This window comes from Episyrphus balteatus, chromosome 3 (assembly GCF_945859705.1).
Source record: "Episyrphus balteatus chromosome 3, idEpiBalt1.1, whole genome shotgun sequence".
Lineage (NCBI taxonomy): Eukaryota > Metazoa > Arthropoda > Insecta > Diptera > Syrphidae > Episyrphus > Episyrphus balteatus.
In genome coordinates, this window is record NC_079136.1 from 127742957 (window position 1) to 127762131 (window position 19175).

General features: G+C 32.7%; 1 protein-coding gene across 6 annotated transcripts in view; it reads left to right on the forward strand.

Annotated features, from left to right (window-relative positions):
* The window catches only part of LOC129913020 (protein sickie), a 375806-nt gene that overhangs the window by 167656 nt on the left and 188975 nt on the right, over positions 1-19175 (forward strand). For all 6 annotated transcript variants that reach the window (XM_055991353.1, XM_055991351.1, XM_055991346.1 and 3 more), the window contains exon 4: positions 2891-3252. In XM_055991353.1, the coding sequence (XP_055847328.1) occupies positions 2891-3252 (362 nt within the window). The remainder of the gene's footprint in view (positions 1-2890; positions 3253-19175) is intronic.

Sequence of the window (19175 nt, forward strand, 5' to 3'; positions counted from 1 at the left end):
GTCGGGGGCCCCGGGGCACCGCCCCGCTTGCCCCAAGGGAGTGTACGCCCCTGCTTGCTTATTTGAAAATAATGCATTTTCATTGAATTAGAAAATTTTGAAAAGAAAAAAATGTTTTTATAATTTTTTTTTTATTTGACCTCGAATATCTTTACAATGGTTAGATTAATGAAAAAAGTTATTGAGACCTTTTTTGTGGAAAAATCTATTTCCTACAAGAATATGTCTTGCGCGTTTGATTATTATAATTTTTCAATTTTTTACAAAATTAAGAACAAAAAACGAATTTTTAAAGGTTTTCTCGATTTTTGGACTTTAAATATCTATTAAACGGTTAGATAAACGAAAAAAGTGTTCAAGGCCTTTTTTGTAGAGCGTTCAATTTCCCACAAGAATATTTAAAGAAATTTGCTAAAAAGTCGATTAAAAAAAAAAGATTTTTTTTTAGTAGAATCTTTATGTAAAAATGGAAAATTGCGAAGCGGAGGACCTTCCCATTAATATAAAGAATTCATATTTGGTGTGTATATTCTAGAGGAGTCTAGCAATCGATTTTTTTGGAGTACCAAATCAAAAAAAAGAATTTCGATTTTTTTGACCCACCCTTCTACACACATTTGTTTTCGAATTGATTTTGTTTTTGAAAAACGGAAAAATGTTTTTCAAAAACGGGTGAATCAATATTTTTATATTTCTTTTTTTGAATATTAACCAATTTTATTTATAAAGTGTTTGCAGGTATCAGTTTTTAATACAATTTTTTGTAAACATAAATTATAAAAAAAAGTTTCAGAAAGACGTAAAAATAAATTAGTCAATGGTTTATTTAAAAAAAAATCATGTGTGCAATTCACACGTGGTAGAAGTGAAACCTTAAAAATTATTTTTCTTGCATAAAATAAAAATCGAAAAAAATTACCTTTTTTTTATTCCATCACCTTTAATTAAAAAAAAAATAAATTTTAAATCATTTGAAAGCTTATTATTTTACCTTTTATTTGACTTTTCAATAATGTTTCTACCATGCCTACAAAAAAAATAAGAATTTTTCACAATTATAGTAAAAATTTCATTCATTTATCTATTAAAACAAAAAAGTTATAATCAATTGATTTTCCTGTCGCTTTTTCGTTTCATCTTGTTTCAAATCACTACGATACTTAATAAGTTTTCACTTCAAAAGTAATACATTTTTGAAGTCAATCAAATTTTACAAAAAAAAAGCCGAAAAAACTACGTTTTTTATATTCTTTTATCAATTAATCGATTTTTTGATATGCAAAGCTATAAAAAAATTACACCATTAAACAGCTTATAAAATTTCCTGAAGAATAAAGCCATACTTAAATTTTTATAATGCACAAAAAGTATAAAAATAATTTATTGAAAACAATCATATCTTCTCACGCTATTAAATGCATTTTTTCCCTAACAACCTATAATAAATTTTATACCATTGTCCGGGCTCAAAATATTTATATCGATCAAGTCTATGAGACATCTACAAAAAGAGCTAGAATTTTTTGAACTCGATCAATTTCCATCAAAAAAAGCAAAAAAAGCAAAAAAACATTTATTTTTATGTTCTCATGCTATCAAATCAATTTTTTTGTTTGACAACCTATAAAAAATTGTATACCATGTGAAAGCTTATTGTTTCACCTAGAGCTGATGATACCCGGGTAACCGGTTACCCGGGTAGTACCCGGGTACCCGAGTAAATCGGGTAATGCCCGGGTACCCGGGTACTACCCGGATACCCGAAACTACCCGGGTACCCGGGTACCCAACTACCCGATTACCCGACTACCCGATTACCCGGGTATAATTTGTCACTGAATTTATCTGTATTGCTACCTACTTTTACAAAATATTTTTTCACGACTAGTTAAATGCTGTTGAAAAAGTGATAAAGACAGTAATATAATTGTTTTTATTTGTATATTCGGTTACCCGGTTACCCGGGCACCCGGGTAATTTCGCTTACCCGGGTACCCAGTTACCCGGGTAATAGCCATTTTACCCGGGTACCCGGGTACTCGGGTAATTTACTACCCGGGTACAAGCTACCCGGCTAACCGAGTACCCGGGTAGCATTATACCCGGGTCGAATCATCGGCCCTAGCCTTTCACCTTTCATATGACGTATAAATCTCATTTCAAAGATGCCTACAAGAGAAGTTAGAATTTTTTAAAGTCAACCATGTCGAATTTCCAGACTGAGATTACGGTACTTCCTACTGGTGGCTGGTCATCGGCAACAGATCTCCACAGGTGTTTTGAGGTATTTTTCAATTTCAATTTAAGATTGTGTAACTTGTAGAGCACGTACCGTTATGTGTGATATATCAAATAAAAGGTTATGTTATCAGCATGCGTATTGAAGTTAAATCAAATTTGTATGTGCATTAGATCAAAGTATATAACGTGTGCAGGAAAAGAACATCTTTTTACCGTTATCTCAGAATTTTGAATATGAAATTAATTGAAACATTGTACAATTATAATTTATTTAATTACCTATCTACAGTACAAATTTCATTTATTTATCTATTAAAACAAAAAAGTTATAACAAGTTGAAGTCGTGTCGCGTTTTCGTTTCATCTTGTTTCAAATCACTACGATACTAAAGAAGTTTTCACTTCAAAAAACTCACAGCTGTTTGAAATCACGCTACAATAGAAAAGTTATCATCGCAAAAAAATTTTCGTTTTCATAACTATACCAATGTCACAGAAATTTAGTTCTTACCTTTGAATATTGTTCAATCAAAATCAAAATTTTACTGAATTTGTACCTGTACCGAAAAAAATAATTGAATATTAATTCAAAAAGTCCAACATAAAAAATAATTATTTAATTTAATTTTGTTTATTTCTTTCTTTGCAGTACGACAACGTAAATTCCTGCCTAAATGTCCTTCGCACTCAATCTGTTAGTGGTTTAGAGTCAATAACAACTAATGACATCTGTGCTGGTCGACTAAAAGCAGTTTTAGCGCTTTTCTTTGCTTTAAGTCGATTCAAACAACAATCGAAACAATCGAAAAGTTTAACCGGTTCAATAAAAGCTGAAATACATCATCAACCGCAATTGCCATCACAACAGCAACAACAAACACTACCAGCAACAACAGTTCCGAATAATCAAAATCAATCGACGACAACAGCAATAGCAACAATAAATAATGCAAATGTGATACCAGCCCAACAACAGACGACGCAAAACGGAAATGACGCCATGATAAATCGGTAAGTGAACAAAATAAGTTCATATAAGTTTTTTTCTTTTAGGTTGTTGTATAAGATAGAAGATAGTTTATGCATTTATGAAAGCCCTCTATTCTAAATGAACAAAAGGTTGATGTATAAAATAGAAAACAAAAATGGTATAAAGCTATCATAAAGTCAATTTTATAACAGTTGAGATATTTCTTTATTTTATATCGGGTCATGTCTTTGCTGTGTATTAAGCATATACACAAACCAATCTGAGTGGTATAAATTCAAATCAGTGCTGCCAATTTGACTTTTTTAAAAAAATATTTAATAAAATAGTGATTCATTATTATTTGATGAGAGGTGCAATCGCCTTTATGCTTATGTTTTTTGAAACAAGAAAAAAAGTTCATTTAAATTTGCATACAGATAACTTTAAACACAAATATTTCGGCAACCGAGTTTCGCAGAAGTTTTTGATTTTCAGTTTTTGAAGGAACTTTAAAGGACCTTTAAAATGATGTGTAACTTTACTACGTTTCGATCTCGAAATGGTCAATACAATACCAATCTGTTTCGCTAGTCAAAAACCAAATAACACAAATTTTGTCAAACCATGACTTTTTGTTTGTTAATTTTTTTTGTTACAAAATTTTTTTAAGGATATTCATTGTTAGAAACCTTCGCTGTCTTAAAAATAATGAAATATGAAGAAGGGTAGCATTGCTGGCACCCCTGACTTTGAGATATGGGACAGACTTTCCTTTTAGATGGTGTGTTTTTGTCAGTATAAAACCCTTCAAAGCTAAATTTTCATTTCTACACAAATTAACTGTTGTATATCTCTTTCTGAGTTCGATTCAAAAACACTTCCAAGAATGTTTTCATTCAAAGCGCAAAAAAAAGATAACTAACTTTCGTCACAATTATCTCCGCAACGGTACCTTTCAAAAGCTTCAAGTTTTCAGTTATTTAAAGGTCATACTTATACCACCTTTCAAAGCATTTGAAATCAAATGATGGGTAATTACCTACATGTGTTTTCTAAATTTGTGTTGAGAAGATTTTCAAGAAAATTTCATTTCAAGTGGAAAAAATAAATACGATAACTAACTTTCGACACGAATATCTCTGCAACTGAACTTTTAAGAAGCTTCTGGTTTTCAATTATTAAAAGGACATACTTAGACCTTTCAAATGAAGGGTAACTTGACGAGTTTTTGTTTTAGAGGCTATTCATGTTTTTCAATTTTGATGTTAGCGCTAAAAAAAATTGTCCTCCCTCAGGCTTTTAGATCACAATTGATCATAATAAGTACTTTCTTTGTACCTTTTTACCTTTCAACAATTTGTAAATTAAGGGATGAATCTTCAAATTCAATTCTTCTATATCCTTATTACCTACAGAAAAGAAAATTTTAAGAAACCATCAAAGAATATTTTAAGTTACGCTTCACTCATCTTCACTTAATTTCAACCTCAATTTTACTGTCCCCAATAAAACCGTTCCTCTTAAACGGATTTTCAAAAAAAATTGCCTACCTATATTTACAGAGCAGGAAATTACAAAAACCGAAAAGTACTCTGGTATTTGGTCACCACTCAAGAGGACACTTGTCGTAAACCCAAAGTCCTTGAAAACGATGATGCTCCCCCTCGGAAATATATTTTCATGCTTTAGTCGACAAAATTTTCTATTTAAATCGTCCTTTTTTACCAAAAAAAAAGTAGGTACGTTAAGTGCACATGTACGGCAGAATATATACATTCTATGTACACCGTTAATATGTAGAATATATATCTTTTCAACCCCATTTAGGTACCTTGAACACACATCCTCCACATTCCAACTCCACATACAAGTAGTGAAAGTCATGCAAAGTTACAAAAAAAAAATAAATATAAATAAAACTCATTGCCACAGTGTTTAAAGCACACATGCCGCCCATTATTTACGGCAGGCATAGAGAGTTAGTCCAAGGACCAAAAAGAGGATAGAGAATTTTCATTTCATCGCCACATCCCTTTTCATGTTACAACCGATGTTACAGACCGGATTGTTGTCGGTTTTCAATCGAAATGTTTTGAGGATGCATTTTGTCAGGATAAAACCATATTCGATGCAGCTGTATAGCTGAAAAGGATATTTTGACAGGAGATTTGCTTTTGCAGATTTCTCTGATTTGATTGCTATCGAAAGGATTCTCGCTCGCATCCTTTTTAAGTTTTTCAATTATTTTATCATTTCTTCAAAAGTCATATTGGATTGTGAGAGGGTTGAATTTTTGTACAGACAGGGTTGCCATGGATTTATAATATTTTTGTGGAAAAGGAGCTTTTCAACCCTTAAATTCGATGCGTTAGGTTATTTTTATTTCTTGTTTTGTATACAATTTCCTGTAAAAGACAGTCGTAAACGTACACAGATTTATTGCGAAAATTCGCTTTGGCTCTCCCCGCCCGGTTTTGGTCTTTAAAAAATGGAAACCCTAGACCCATTCCAAGCATCAGGCTTTGCCATAGCAGCTGTTTTGGCAGTTAATGGTCTGAAGAAGTAGGAAGGTATCTTGGAAGATTGGGTGGGTATTGCCGGCAACATCACAACTGTCTGGGGCTGCTTGCATGACAATTGTTAAGGAAAAAGTTTTTTTTTGCCCTGTTTTTTGGGGTCGAATTCTTTGGTCTCTGCGTTCGAATAAGGCGGATAGAATCTTAGGTATCCGAGACGTCATTGTTATGTGTGTTTGTGTGGATGGGGAAGGGGGGTTTTACCACCCTCCTGATGTATTTATATTTTTATGTTACAACAACGACGTCGGCGGTGGTTTTGTGTTGAATCTTTTTCGTTTTTTTTTTCTTCCTTCTTCTTTGGGATAATTGAGTGTTTGCTATGTTCGGGGGGGGATTGTAGAAGGCGGATGCATGTAAAGCGTTTTCTTGATTTTAACGATTTGTTATTCATATTTCCTTGAAAAAGTTTAAGGGAAAAAGGACCGTTTTTCATTCCCTTCAAACCGAATTCCAACTGTGATGATGAAGAATATATCATATCAAGCCTCCCATTTGTTAAAAAACTGTATGATGGGTATGTAGCCAGCTATGGTGATTTGAATTTAAAGATCTTTTTTCGAAAAAAATAAAGTCAAATAAGGATAAAGGAAAAAATCTGTCTTCTTGAAAAAAAATGAAATAAGGAATTTAGTCATGGGGTGTTTGTTTGGTTCGTGTTATATTATGTTCCTTATTCTGTATATTTAAGGTGAAATGAAACGCAAGATAATACAAGACTTTCATGCTGAGATAAACGGTTTTTTTTTTTGTTGTTGTTCTTGTTTGCATAAACGGTTTGTTTGTTTGTTTGAATGTAATTTTATATTTAAATTTTTGTTTGTTTGTCAAGAGGTAAAATATATGACAGAAAATATTGTATAGATGTGACAGGAATTTTTTTTTTTAAAGAGGTGTGTTGACGAGAGTATGATGATGAGTTTTTGAAGATTTTTATGATTGATTTCAATTTTATTTGATTCTTGTGAATTGCTTATAATTTTGAATTTAGCTTTAAGCTGAAATCGTTGCAATAAAAAAAATCTGTTTAATTTTTATATGCAACTTTGGACACGAATATTTCTACAGTCAGGCTATGCAGAACCTTTTGGTTTTCAGTTTTCAATAGAGCCTTTAAAGACCTTTCATTTGATATGCAACTTGATCAGCTTTTGATTTCCAAATGCTCAATTTTTGGTAAATCTTAATCTTAATCTTTTTTGACTGATCACAAAAGTGCTCTTATCTGTTTTTGTTTTTAAAATTACTCCAAAAAGCTTTTACCAATGATTTTGGAGAGCCTCCAGCTATGAATTTTTATTAAGTTTTTAAGAAACATTAAAATTAGTATATTTTGATGAATTTGGGAATGCTTGTAAAAGGTGAAATAGAAGGAATTTCTTTATAGAAGTTATAACTTCGATAGTAACTGCTTCAATGTTGCTTCTGCAAGACTTCCATAAGTAAGTTTGAGGAGCAGGCACTTCGAAGATAGTTTTTTAATAGACTCGTAGCTGCTTTATAGTAGAATTCGGTAAGACCTTAAAATGAGTATTAACGAAGCTTTACAAAATTTTGTTGTACGTTTATAACCTTTTTAAAAAAATCATTGATAAAGAAAACTGATGTAATGTAATTTAATGATTTAAGAAATTCCAATTTTATCATTTGTCAAAAAACACAGTTTCGGTAAAGCTTCGTTGAAGTCTTATAAGGATATTGTTATAGGAACTATAACTTGTATAACGTTTTCTTTTTTCAATTTAAAGACACCTTACTGAAGTTAAAATATAGCTCCTGTAATATGTATGCTGCCCTTATTTCGATGACTTATTTTGCAAAGTTAATAAAGCTTGAAATAGCAGCAATTTCCTTAAAGAAGTTATAACTTCGAAACTGCTTTTTTTCATTTTTTTAAGTGTTTAAAAAAGCCTTAGTGAACTTCTGTGAGACCTTAATAAATTATTTGGAGATTTCATACCTCAAAGCAGCTTTGTGAAAAAATCGATAAGACCTTAAAATGAGTATTAAGGAGCCTAACAAAATGTTGTTGTTTTCCTTAAAAAAATAGGGAGGGCATTGAATAATATAAATGATGTTATGAAATTTAAGGATTTCAGAAACAATCCAATTTTCCATTTGTCAAAAATCAAAGCTTCCGCATAGAATCATTAATATAAAGACTTACCCGTCTAAAGTTCGTTTTTGCCATCCAGAGTAACCTTGCCGAAGTTAAAATGAAGCTTCTTCTGTAATACTTAATGAGATTTTAGTTTGGTTACGAGAAAATATGTAATTATTTCTTTAAGGCTTGAAAAGTGTAGAATACTTTTAAGTTATTAGGTACTAACTTGATCATATTTTGCAGATATGTATTTTAGACTAAAAAAAGGTCTTTTTGTTTACCCGTGGAAATAGGTTCTAAACGAACTTCCATATTGAAGTCTTTATATATAAATGCTTCGAAGATACTAATGCATTTTCCTACTTTGTATCCTTACAAAAATGAAAACAAGAAAAAATTACTCAATTTTAAAGAAAGTATAATCCTTAAAACCCCGTCTTGACACAGGTTGTCACACTCTTTTTGATTAACAAAAACAAAAAAAAAAAAAAATGTCTGTTTATTTTTTTCAAAAAATTAACATTTTCATTACAAAGGTCTTTTTTCCCTCTTAAACACTCACATTACTATGCAAAGTGCGAATATGTTAATTTTGTGTTGATATTTTTCATTCATTCTATGCACCTTCGCACATAGTTAAAGTCTTGAAACCGTTGCTCCTGGAACGCATTGCATTTTTTCCCAGAGATCCTTCCTTTTTAATGAAAAATATACTATATCACAGAATCATGCTCTTTGGATGTCTCCGTTGTCGTCGTCGTGGGTAGGTACGTCTATCTTAACGTAACAACACGTCTCTCATTGCATTGACATAGCAGCAGCAGTAAACATCCTCGCTCGAACATTTTTACATATACCTACAAAAATATCCTAAGGTTATAAGTCTCGATGAACCTAAAACATCAACCTAAACGAGTCTGCAAACAAATTGTGTTGTCTCATTGTCATAGTAACATCTGTTGACAAAACGACAAACAAAATAAAAATAATAATGTCATAGCTACAGCTACATTATAGAGCGAGAGAAAGCTTATGTGTCTTTAGTTTGCCGCATAAAGCATCACGCACCAAATCTGCTGCTGAAATCAACCTCTTTTTACCTTATTCCACCCACTTTCTCTCTCTCTCTCTCTACCCACAAAGGAATATACAGCAAAACACAGGAGCACCATTATACCCCTTTAATAAACAACACAATAATTGTGTTTTCCTCTGTGCGACAAGTTTCTCTTTCATCCGACTCCTCTTCATCTAACGAGACTACTGCCTGGCTGGTTGTTTGCATTTAGGATATTTTCCTTCGGGAATTTTACATGTTGACAGGATATCGACTATAGCAACCGTTCATCAGACAAAACTTAAAACGCATGCGTTTCAAATAATATAAACCCAACACAAAAGAAAACACAACAAAATTTTAATAAGCAGTTTAGTGAAATGTTTCGTTTCCCCAAAAAAAAACCACTGATTTAAAATTTTCCACTCCAAAAATAACTTTACATCACTGTGATGCCATTTTTCACATCAAGAAGGAGGAGGGTGGAACAAGGATTTTACGCTTCTGGTGTTGAGTTAACAAGCTCTCTGCTAGAGCAGCATTAACCTTGGTCCTTTTCGAGAGATGCAAAAGAATTACATCAGGGGGATTATTATGTGGACTTGTTTTTTTGTATCGTCCTGGTGGAAGCAATTATTTTTAAGTACCATGCAAATCGTAATTGCATATTGTTTCCAATGGAAACCGCTCACTTGATGCCGGGTATTTAAACAAAAAAATGCATGAGAGTGTGAATAGAAGGCTTATTAGGCGAGGACAATTTTTTTTTGTTCAATTCTTTAAATTTATCAGGAGGATGGGTAAAAAGTATTTCACTACAAAAAAGAGGTAAATTGAAAGAAAATAAAAATAGAAAATTGCTATAGATTTTTATTCAAGTAAAACTCTTAAAGAGATAACAGTCTTTAAAAGTCGTCGTAAGCTTTTGAAATTTCGTCTTTATAATCGAACTGATTTATCAATCAATACCAGAAGAACCAAAATAGTGGAATAAAATCGCACACAAAAATGGTTGAAAAAATTTTTCTTCCCAATGTATATACTGCTTGTTAAATCATTTCTAGAAATTTTCGAAATTATATTTTCAGGAATTTTAGAAACAAAAATTCGAAAACGCTCTGCAACAAATCATTTTTTAAATGCATTTTGTTTCTATTGAAAATTTGAAAAAAAAAAATATTTATTGTAAAAAAATACATTAAACAAAATATTTATTGGAATTGAAAAAAATTTGCATCAGGTAAAAAAATATTTTTTTACAACGAAAAATATTTTGCATTAGAAAAAATGTTATTACCACAGAAAATAAAATTGCATTGAAAATAAAATTTGTTTTGGAAATACAAATATTTTGCATTAAAAGAAACATTTTATGGAAATGGAAAAATTTTCGGTATTGGAACATTTTTTTTTTTAATACTCTTCGAATTTCTTACTGTTTTGATTATTTATTGGACTAAATAAGCCATTTGAACTACTTATAGGTAATATGGTACCTTATGTAAGGCCAAATAGTCAAAATTGATACATATTCGACGAGTATTGTAAAAAAATTATAAAAAAAAAAATATTTAATACACACAATTTGCATTGATTTTTTTTCATTAAAATTTTTTTAATACAAAATATTTTTATTTGCAGTAAAAATTTAATTTTCATTTCAAATATTTGTCAATAACATTTTTTTTAATGCAAAATATTTTGTGTTGCAAAATTTTTTTCAGTTGCAATAGATAATTTTTTTATGCAATTTTTTTAACTTACCGATACCGAAGAAGTCGATTTATAATAACTTCCTTCGTATTCTGGCCCCTAAACTGTTATTAAAAAACTGCAGTATGCCATAAGGATAACAAACAAACTATGGAGTCAACAATGCAATCAAGGATTGGTAATAATTAGTTTTGTTCAATAGAAATTAGTAAAATTTTACCCAAAAAAAAGGTTATACCCACTTCCAAGTTGTATCAAAGCACTGGATTGTATCAAGTTTCGTGCTGAAGCACTCTGTCTGGAATAACAAAAATGTCGTCTCCAGTTAAAGGAAACATTGAGAGTTAATCCTTTAATTACAGTGGATCTTTAACTTACAAAGACGTTAACATATTCGAAAACCCTCTATCATATCAAGTCAAGTATGTATACAAGACTGAAGAAGACATTGCATCAATATTCACAACACAACATTCTGTTTATGACAATATCCTACGTGAATGCCATCTACACCTCTTCTATACATTTTATACAAAAAGTGTCATTTCTCTTCTTAAAAAAAAAAAAAAACTACATAACTTCTTCACTCATTCTAGAGAAGCTGTCAGTTACAAACAAGAGCTCTTAATAAACATCACATTTATACAATTCACATTCACATGCACACAACCCTCCATCAAACGCAGCAGTCATATCATTTCAGAATCCCTGATTTTCTCTCATACTCCTCATAAAAAAAGGACTCTCTCTGTATCTTGGTGTTGACGATACAACACGACACAATCTCATTGAAAGAAGTTGCACATTGTATTGTGTAGAGTAGAGGTATTGTGTGTTTATATGAATGTCGCGCTGATTATCCTCTTTTCCCCCTCGGGAATAGTAATTTCAAAGTTTTGACTTGAAATTATGACACCATAAATCATATAATTTTTTCTTTCCTTTTTCACCTTTTTTAACGACGAATATATCCTGGTTTTTGGTTTTCTTCTTTTATATTTATATTCAATAGTTGCATATGAATGTGTTTGTGGAACGGAAGTTTCCCTTTTTCAAACAAACAAACAAAACAGACAAGAAAATATATATATAAAAAAAAAACCGCCCTGAATTTGTAATAATAATAATAATGACGAACTAACTACTTTTCGTAATTAAATCCCCCGGGAAAGGAAACAGAAACAGAGGCAGAAAGATCAGCAAACTTTCGAGTGGACTTTGAAAAGGACTCTATACCAAAGAAAATGCGTATTTATGTAGGTATGTTCAGAAAGATGCGATTTCAAAAGATTCATCCCTTAGCAACAATTTATAAAATATTATCCTCCCCCTTCTCCTTCCAATAATCATATAGATGATGTTAACCCATTGCATCAAAAAGGTTTCAATTCGTTCCGTTCATAATGTTCCTTCCTTTAACGAAATTTACGACCCGATAATAAACCGTAGGATAATCGAAATTGAAGGACGAACGAGAGAGAAAATTGTATACAAAGCATTCACTCCCCCTCTACCCACTTTATGTCCGGTGGCATTGATGGTAACTTCAAACAAATAAACAAACATCAACCAAACGACGACGAAAACCTAATAAAACACAGACATGCACAAAACAGAGAATATCTACAACAACAACAAAAAAAGAGGACATAAAAAAATGACGATAATAAAGTGAACGAGGAGTCAGCAGAAGGATAAACCAGTCCGGCAACGAAGGACCAAAGAAACGAAGAGTTTGAGTTGGAAAATATTTTCCATATTTGTTCAGTTACATTCTCATATGCAATGTAATAAGGATGTGTGCTGTAGCCAGGGGCGTACACTCCCTTGGGGCAGACGGGGCGGCACCCCGGGGCCCCCGACCGACCCCAGGCCCCCCCCCCCTCTAGACAATGCAGAGAAGGAAACTGTTAGCATAAATTGAGTAACGAAGTAAATTAAAATGTATTTGAATCACTTCGGATACAAGGGAGACAAATTATGTCATTTAGTGTAATGTATAATGCATTGGTAGCCACACAATTATATTGATTTAATATAAAAGGTTACCCCAGGGGCCCCAAAAAAATAAACTGCTTTTTTAAAAGAAAAATTATAATTTTATCTTAGGGCCCCAAAAAAAAATTACTTGAAAAATCTTTGCAACCACAAATAATACATTAGGGGCCCCAAAAAAGCAAAAAAACAACTTCAGGTCAGGGGCCCCAAAAGCCTTTACTTCAGGACGTCAAAAAAAAAATTAAATTAAAAAAAATTGTTTTTTTTTAAATTAAATTACATTTGTTGATGGATTACTAAATTTTACTTTAGGAGCCCAAAAAAAATATTATATAAAGGGTCCCAAAAAATAATTCTTCAGGAACCCCGTTAGTTGAGAGGCAATCAAATATTAATTTGGGGGACCCAAAATCTATTACTAACGAGCCCAAAAATATTCATCAAATTTTCTGATGGCATGACAAATATTATTTGAGGATCCTTAAAAGCTATTACTTCAGTGGTCCAAAACAATCAAATGGAAAATTAAATATCAATTCAGGGGCCCCAACATAAATACATCAGGGTCCAAAATAAAAACATTACGTTATTGGTGGTATTCCGAATATTACTTCAGAACAGAGGCCCCAATACTTTTTAATTCTTGGCTCCAAAAAAAAAATATATTACACTTTAGGGGCCTCTAAGCACTTAATTTTGAGGATCCAAAAATAATTTTTCAGGGGCCCCAAAAGTAATAAACTATGTTTGATGATGGAAAATCAAATGTGTACATATTACTTCAAAACAGAGGCCCCAAGAAATATCAATTCTAAGCTAAAAATTTTTTATTTTAGGGGTTTTATAAATATTTAATTTTGGGGGCCCCTAGTACAAGTATTTACTACTTTTATGATATACTTTTATGATATGGCGTATACGTTCTTTTTTTTATGTAAGGGGCCCCCAAATATCGAAGGGGCCCCAAAATTTAGTCTTGCTCCGGGGCCCCGGCGTTTCTACGTACGCCACTGGCTGTAGCCTATCCCTGTTACCCCCATAAACACATTTAAAATCCAGGAAGAAGAATGTTGGTTCCGTTGTGACTTTGAAATAAAAAAAAATAAATAAACCAAACGAAAGGAAAAAAAAAAAAAAAGAATTTAAATGCTGGTTCTGCTTCTATTTTACTTCTATGATGCTCTTAAGCTAGGTGAATATTTTCAAGGACTCGACATTGCGTTTCATTGTATCGTATAAGCAAACCTACTACCCAGGACTCTCGGTCTCGGTACTTATTCGTCGTCATCATTGCATACCGACTATATCCCCATTCGGATCCGGTTACACACTCTCACTCTCACTCTCTCTCTGGCAATTGTATCCCTCTTCTATGAGTTTGAGTTTCAATATGAATTTTGAAAATAGACGAAGCAGAAGGGTGTGAGAGAAAACGGTTTAAATATTTTCGGTTCAGGAGTTTCATATGTGTGTTCAGTTTAGAGTACATGAGGACATTGTGTGGTATATGAACATTATGCGGGAAAGCTATAAATAGGGTCTTTTGAATTTAAGTACATATAGAAGGCTGCTGCTATATCTCTCTACTTTTAGAGTGGGTGAGAAAAAATAGAAGAGATTAATTTTCGCCAGGCTACTACCAGTTGTTTTGTTATAATATAGACTGTGGATTTTCGGCAAATGAGCTTGCAGAGATTTAAGGCAATAAGGAAGGAAGGAAGGAAGAGAATGAGGATGTAGATGAAAATTTCTATATGCACATGTGGTGAAAATTCGCAGACTTTGTGTTGCGATGAAGTGTATTTAAAATAAGCTTTAGCGCTTGGATAGTCTTTCATCCAAATTCTATGGACTCTCTCTCGGGAAATGAAGAAAAATATTTGTTCTAGCAATACAATGAGTTGCGCCCAAGCCTAAGCATTATGATGCTGGGTGATGGTATGATGGGTTTTCTTTAGCTTTATGCGGTTTCTTATTCGGTTGAACACCAAGACTTATGGTAAACAAAGAAAATTCTTGGCTATCGCTAACTAACTTTATTTGCTGTGAAATAGGTACCTACTCTAACCAGACGTGACATTTGTTGCAAAAGAAGTCCCTAAATGAAACCAACTTCGTGGAGAGCCAGCAGCGTTGCTAGTGACTTACAGTCTGAATCAAGTTATGAGGATTGAAAGGGCTTACATTTTCTGCTGCATCCTGGCTGGCTTAAATATCGATACCAGAGGTACCATTTTTCTTGCTTGCATACGCCGACGATATTGATCTAGTCGAAAGAACACACCGTGGTGTATAAGTGGCGCTTTCACGTCAAAAATGGACACTAAACAACGACGCGACGTATTGGACAAAACATTACAATGGACAGCCATAATTTTTAAATAGTAGACTTTATCTACCTACGCTTTGGTATTAATACAGACAACAACACGCGGTGCTGAAATCAACCGAAAAATTTCTTTTGCCAACCGCTTATACTTTGGTTTCAGAAAGCAATTGACAACCAAAGCTCTTTTTGAGTAATCTACTGCAATCGGCGAAGATACTTGTAGGAAATATCAAATTCAATAAACTAAATTGAATTGAATTGCTCCCTCTGAGTAACTTATGTGGGCACCATACAAAACTCTTATTGTCCCAATCCTGCTATATGGTGCAGAGTCATAGACTTTGACGATGACGGTTTATATTGTTTCGGGCGATTTTTTGGTCCCGTGTGGCATTGATAGTGATTGGAGAAGAAGATAAAACAACGAACTGTACAGGTTGTACAAGAACACTTACCGAGCAAAACTTGCCTGGCTCAGTCCGGTTCTTCCATCAAAAGGTGCAAAACCATTAAGTGCCTAGTTGGCTTTTCTCAGCACATTAGCAGTTGGTTTTTACTTGACGTTCCGTTTGTGTAATGATTCAACAGTTTTCTGAAGAGCGTCGACAGCGCTGACTCAGTCAGTTGACTCCATAATTTTATGTTATCTTTATTGCATGGTGCAGTTGTTTAATAACAGTTTAGGAAGCACAGTCCGTAGCAAGTTGCTATAAATCGACTTCTTCGGTACCGGTATCATGTATATATACTTGAATCTCGTTGATTGATTTTTTATTTTAGTGATGAATTTAAAATTCTGAATTGTTATTTTTATTTTATTTCAAAAACGTGCCTTTGAAATCCTACAAAAAATAGAAATATCGTAGGGGGAGGTGGCCTAAAATGGCCCCCCTAAGATAAATGTCCTATATCTCGAAAAACAGAAACATTCAAACTTAAATGCTATAAACTTTTCAAAGTTTAATATATTCCCCTCACATATTTTTCTTTTGCGAGTTAAAAAAATTGCAAAAATTATTTAATTTTTTAAATTTTCAAGACGTCTACAAATTTCACTGATCAAATTTACCCGGGTAAAATGGCACACTGTCCAAATATACGTGATTTTAAATGCAAAATTGAGTCAAAGGGCTCCTTTTCCATTTTCTTGGAACAAGTTGGTCTTAATCCCCCCAGATCTTTCTACGAGTCATTCAAAACCCAGTTCATGTTGGTTGCTCGTCTCGTTACTGTAGTTTTTGCAACTTTGAATGTTTTTGATGCTTTTTTCCAGGTTTTTGACATAATCAAGGGCTTTCCGCTCATCTCTGTACATCGTTTATATTTAGCAACTATTTTCACTTTAAAAAAATTAAAAAGTGCAAGAAAGTATATATATTTTGCCCATTTTGAGTTTTTTTCAATTTAATTTTTACACCAAAAAAATTTAAATCGTTTTAAACCACTTATTTCAATAAATTAATAAGAAATACTAAAGAATCGCGTTCACAAAACTTTCTTATTATTTTCGATTCTACGATTTCTAGCAAGGGGGCCATTTTACCTTGGGGTGCCATTTTAGGCCACTTTCCCCTACATTTGTACTATTTATTACTTCATTTAATGTATCGAATTGTCATTTGTCGCCATTTGGTTACATAGTGGAATGAATTTTCTTCTAATCAGTTAAAGTAATTGAGGATTTATGCTATTAAAAATGATTGAAAATATGATTTTGAAGACTAATTTATTTAAATGGCAACAATTTTAGATGATAAACTTTAAAATAAGTCCAGAAAATTTCTATATTATCTATATCAAAGTAAAACTTGTAATTAACCGATTTTTATGTGATTGGGCGTATATATTTACATATTCCATCAGAAATTTAAAATTACTTACCATAATTTGAAAAATGAGACATCGTTAAAGGCGTCTTGTTTGTCTACTTGTTATAGACTATGTTACGTGCATTTAATTATGCTTTCTAGAGACAAAAATCATGAAATATCCTGATTTAAGTTTTTTTTTTTGGCATAAAAATAACTTAAAAATTTTATTAAGGTTATAATTTTTTAAAGTATTTGCATAGCCACTGTATTTACAGTAAAAGTTTTTTTTTTTCCTAGATGGCGCAATGTTCGAAAATTTTGCATGACCTATAACTAGCGGAAAAGCAAGGCGCTTCTAATAATACTCTATTTGTCAAATTGTGATAAGCAGTTAAGAAGTTATGAAGGAACAAATATGCTAAAAATACCCAAAAACCATTAAATACATAAATTTCTTTTTTTTTCAACGCTTTAATCAAGTAAAAAAAAAAAATTAAACCGATCTGTTATCAGATATTGTGTTTCTCTAAGGGATCTTCATAATTTCCCCCTTCCCCCCTCCTTCTTAACAAACACACACATGAAACTGTAAGTTTTTTTTTCAATAACTGACCATAAGTGACTTCTTCTCTATTTAACTTGTACCCAAAACAAACTTTCTGCATGTATCTTACTTTTCTTGTTTTAACACAAAAAACCAAATCCCAATACCTTCATCAAGGTAAAAGTTAAGTACCGCACCAAAAGAGAGCTCATACTCAATCTACCTCCATGACCTACATCAAGTTTTCAAACACCATTCAATCTAAAAACAATGTCTTGCTGTCCAATATAAGAGTTGCCCAAGACAAAGTTGGTACCTTATCAACAAAATGACGCCATTTATTCATTAATTTTGTTTTTAAAAGTTCAAAAGTTCAAAATACTTTTCGATTATAACCAATAAATTGGCAATCAATTTTAATAACAGAGTTTCCATCCTCAATCTAACACCAGAACCACCGCCGCAGCCGCCAAGCCATCACACCACAACAATCTAATTACGAATCATGTTTTGACATTCTCACTATAACCAAACCTCTTTAATACCCCCACTATCTACTATAGAAACCCGCTAAATAAGTTGTGGCAGCAGCGGCGCTTTGGAGGTTTTTTTTAAAAAAGACTCAACAGCAATTAGAACGAGAACCTCCTATCCTGTCAGCTCTTACGCCAGTAATCGGTAATAATACAAAAAAGACAAAAAAAAATTCCAAGTATTAAAGTCTACTTATCGTGCTCAATCTACTTAAGCGCACTTTTACTCTCTCGTAAAACGTGATTATGATTGCGATCACTAAATTGCCTTTATAGAAACCCCCTCATCAAGCCTCCCATCTATCTATTGATTGCCATGGACTTCCATCTATGCCCAATAGTCAACTTTATACAAGCCACTGAGTGTAATAATTCCTAGATTCTATTTGTATCTATCGTGTTTCTTGAGGCTACAACACAAGACCAACAAAAAAAAAAGCTATCTAACTATAAACCAGTTTTGGAAAACGTTCACACGATGCTTACACGAGGGTTTTTTCGCCATAAGACCGGCGACGACCAACGAGAACGACGACTTACACACTTGTACTATAAATTCATTGGCAATTTTATGTGAGAGGTTTCATTATTTGTCAAAAGAAGGCTTTGAACTTGTTCAACAAGTCTTTAAGTGGATTGAAATTGAAGCTAAAATAAAACAAAAAATAAGAAAACGTCCTCGAGATAGTGTATACCTAACAAACGACGACGCACGACGAAGATCCCCAAATGGAACGAAGTGTATTTATTTTTTTTTTGTCTCGTTTTTTCTACGACGACGACGAGGATAATAAATTCGCTCAAGTTGATATGCCCCCAAGTGATGACGTATGAAAGGACATTTTTTTTGGCTTTGACGCTTTCTGTCTGCTTTCCTTCCAGCCTGACTGCCTTCCTTGTCTTGGGCTTTTATATAGGGAGGCAGACAGAAAGCAACAGGCTACAAAGTATAAATTCTTTCTTTTTTGTTTGTTTTTGTGTTGTTTTTTTTTTCATTTCACAGAAGCCTCTAGGAGGTGGTCCTTTTTTGTGTGTGTTTACTTATTTTCGTCCCTTATATGGGAAAGGGATTGCAGCAGGTTTGAAGTTTAACTTACCAAAAATAGATAGCAACATAAGGTTTGAAGTTGGAATGTTTGACACAACATCTAACATGTTTGATGAATTATTTTGAGGAAAAGCTTAGAGGGAGTAAGGGTGGGATTTTATTTAAACGTTTTGACACTGTAGCTGGATAGTGTTGATAGACTAAGAATACTTTTTTTTGTCGTTTTAGAGAGGGTTTTAAATCATTTGCAT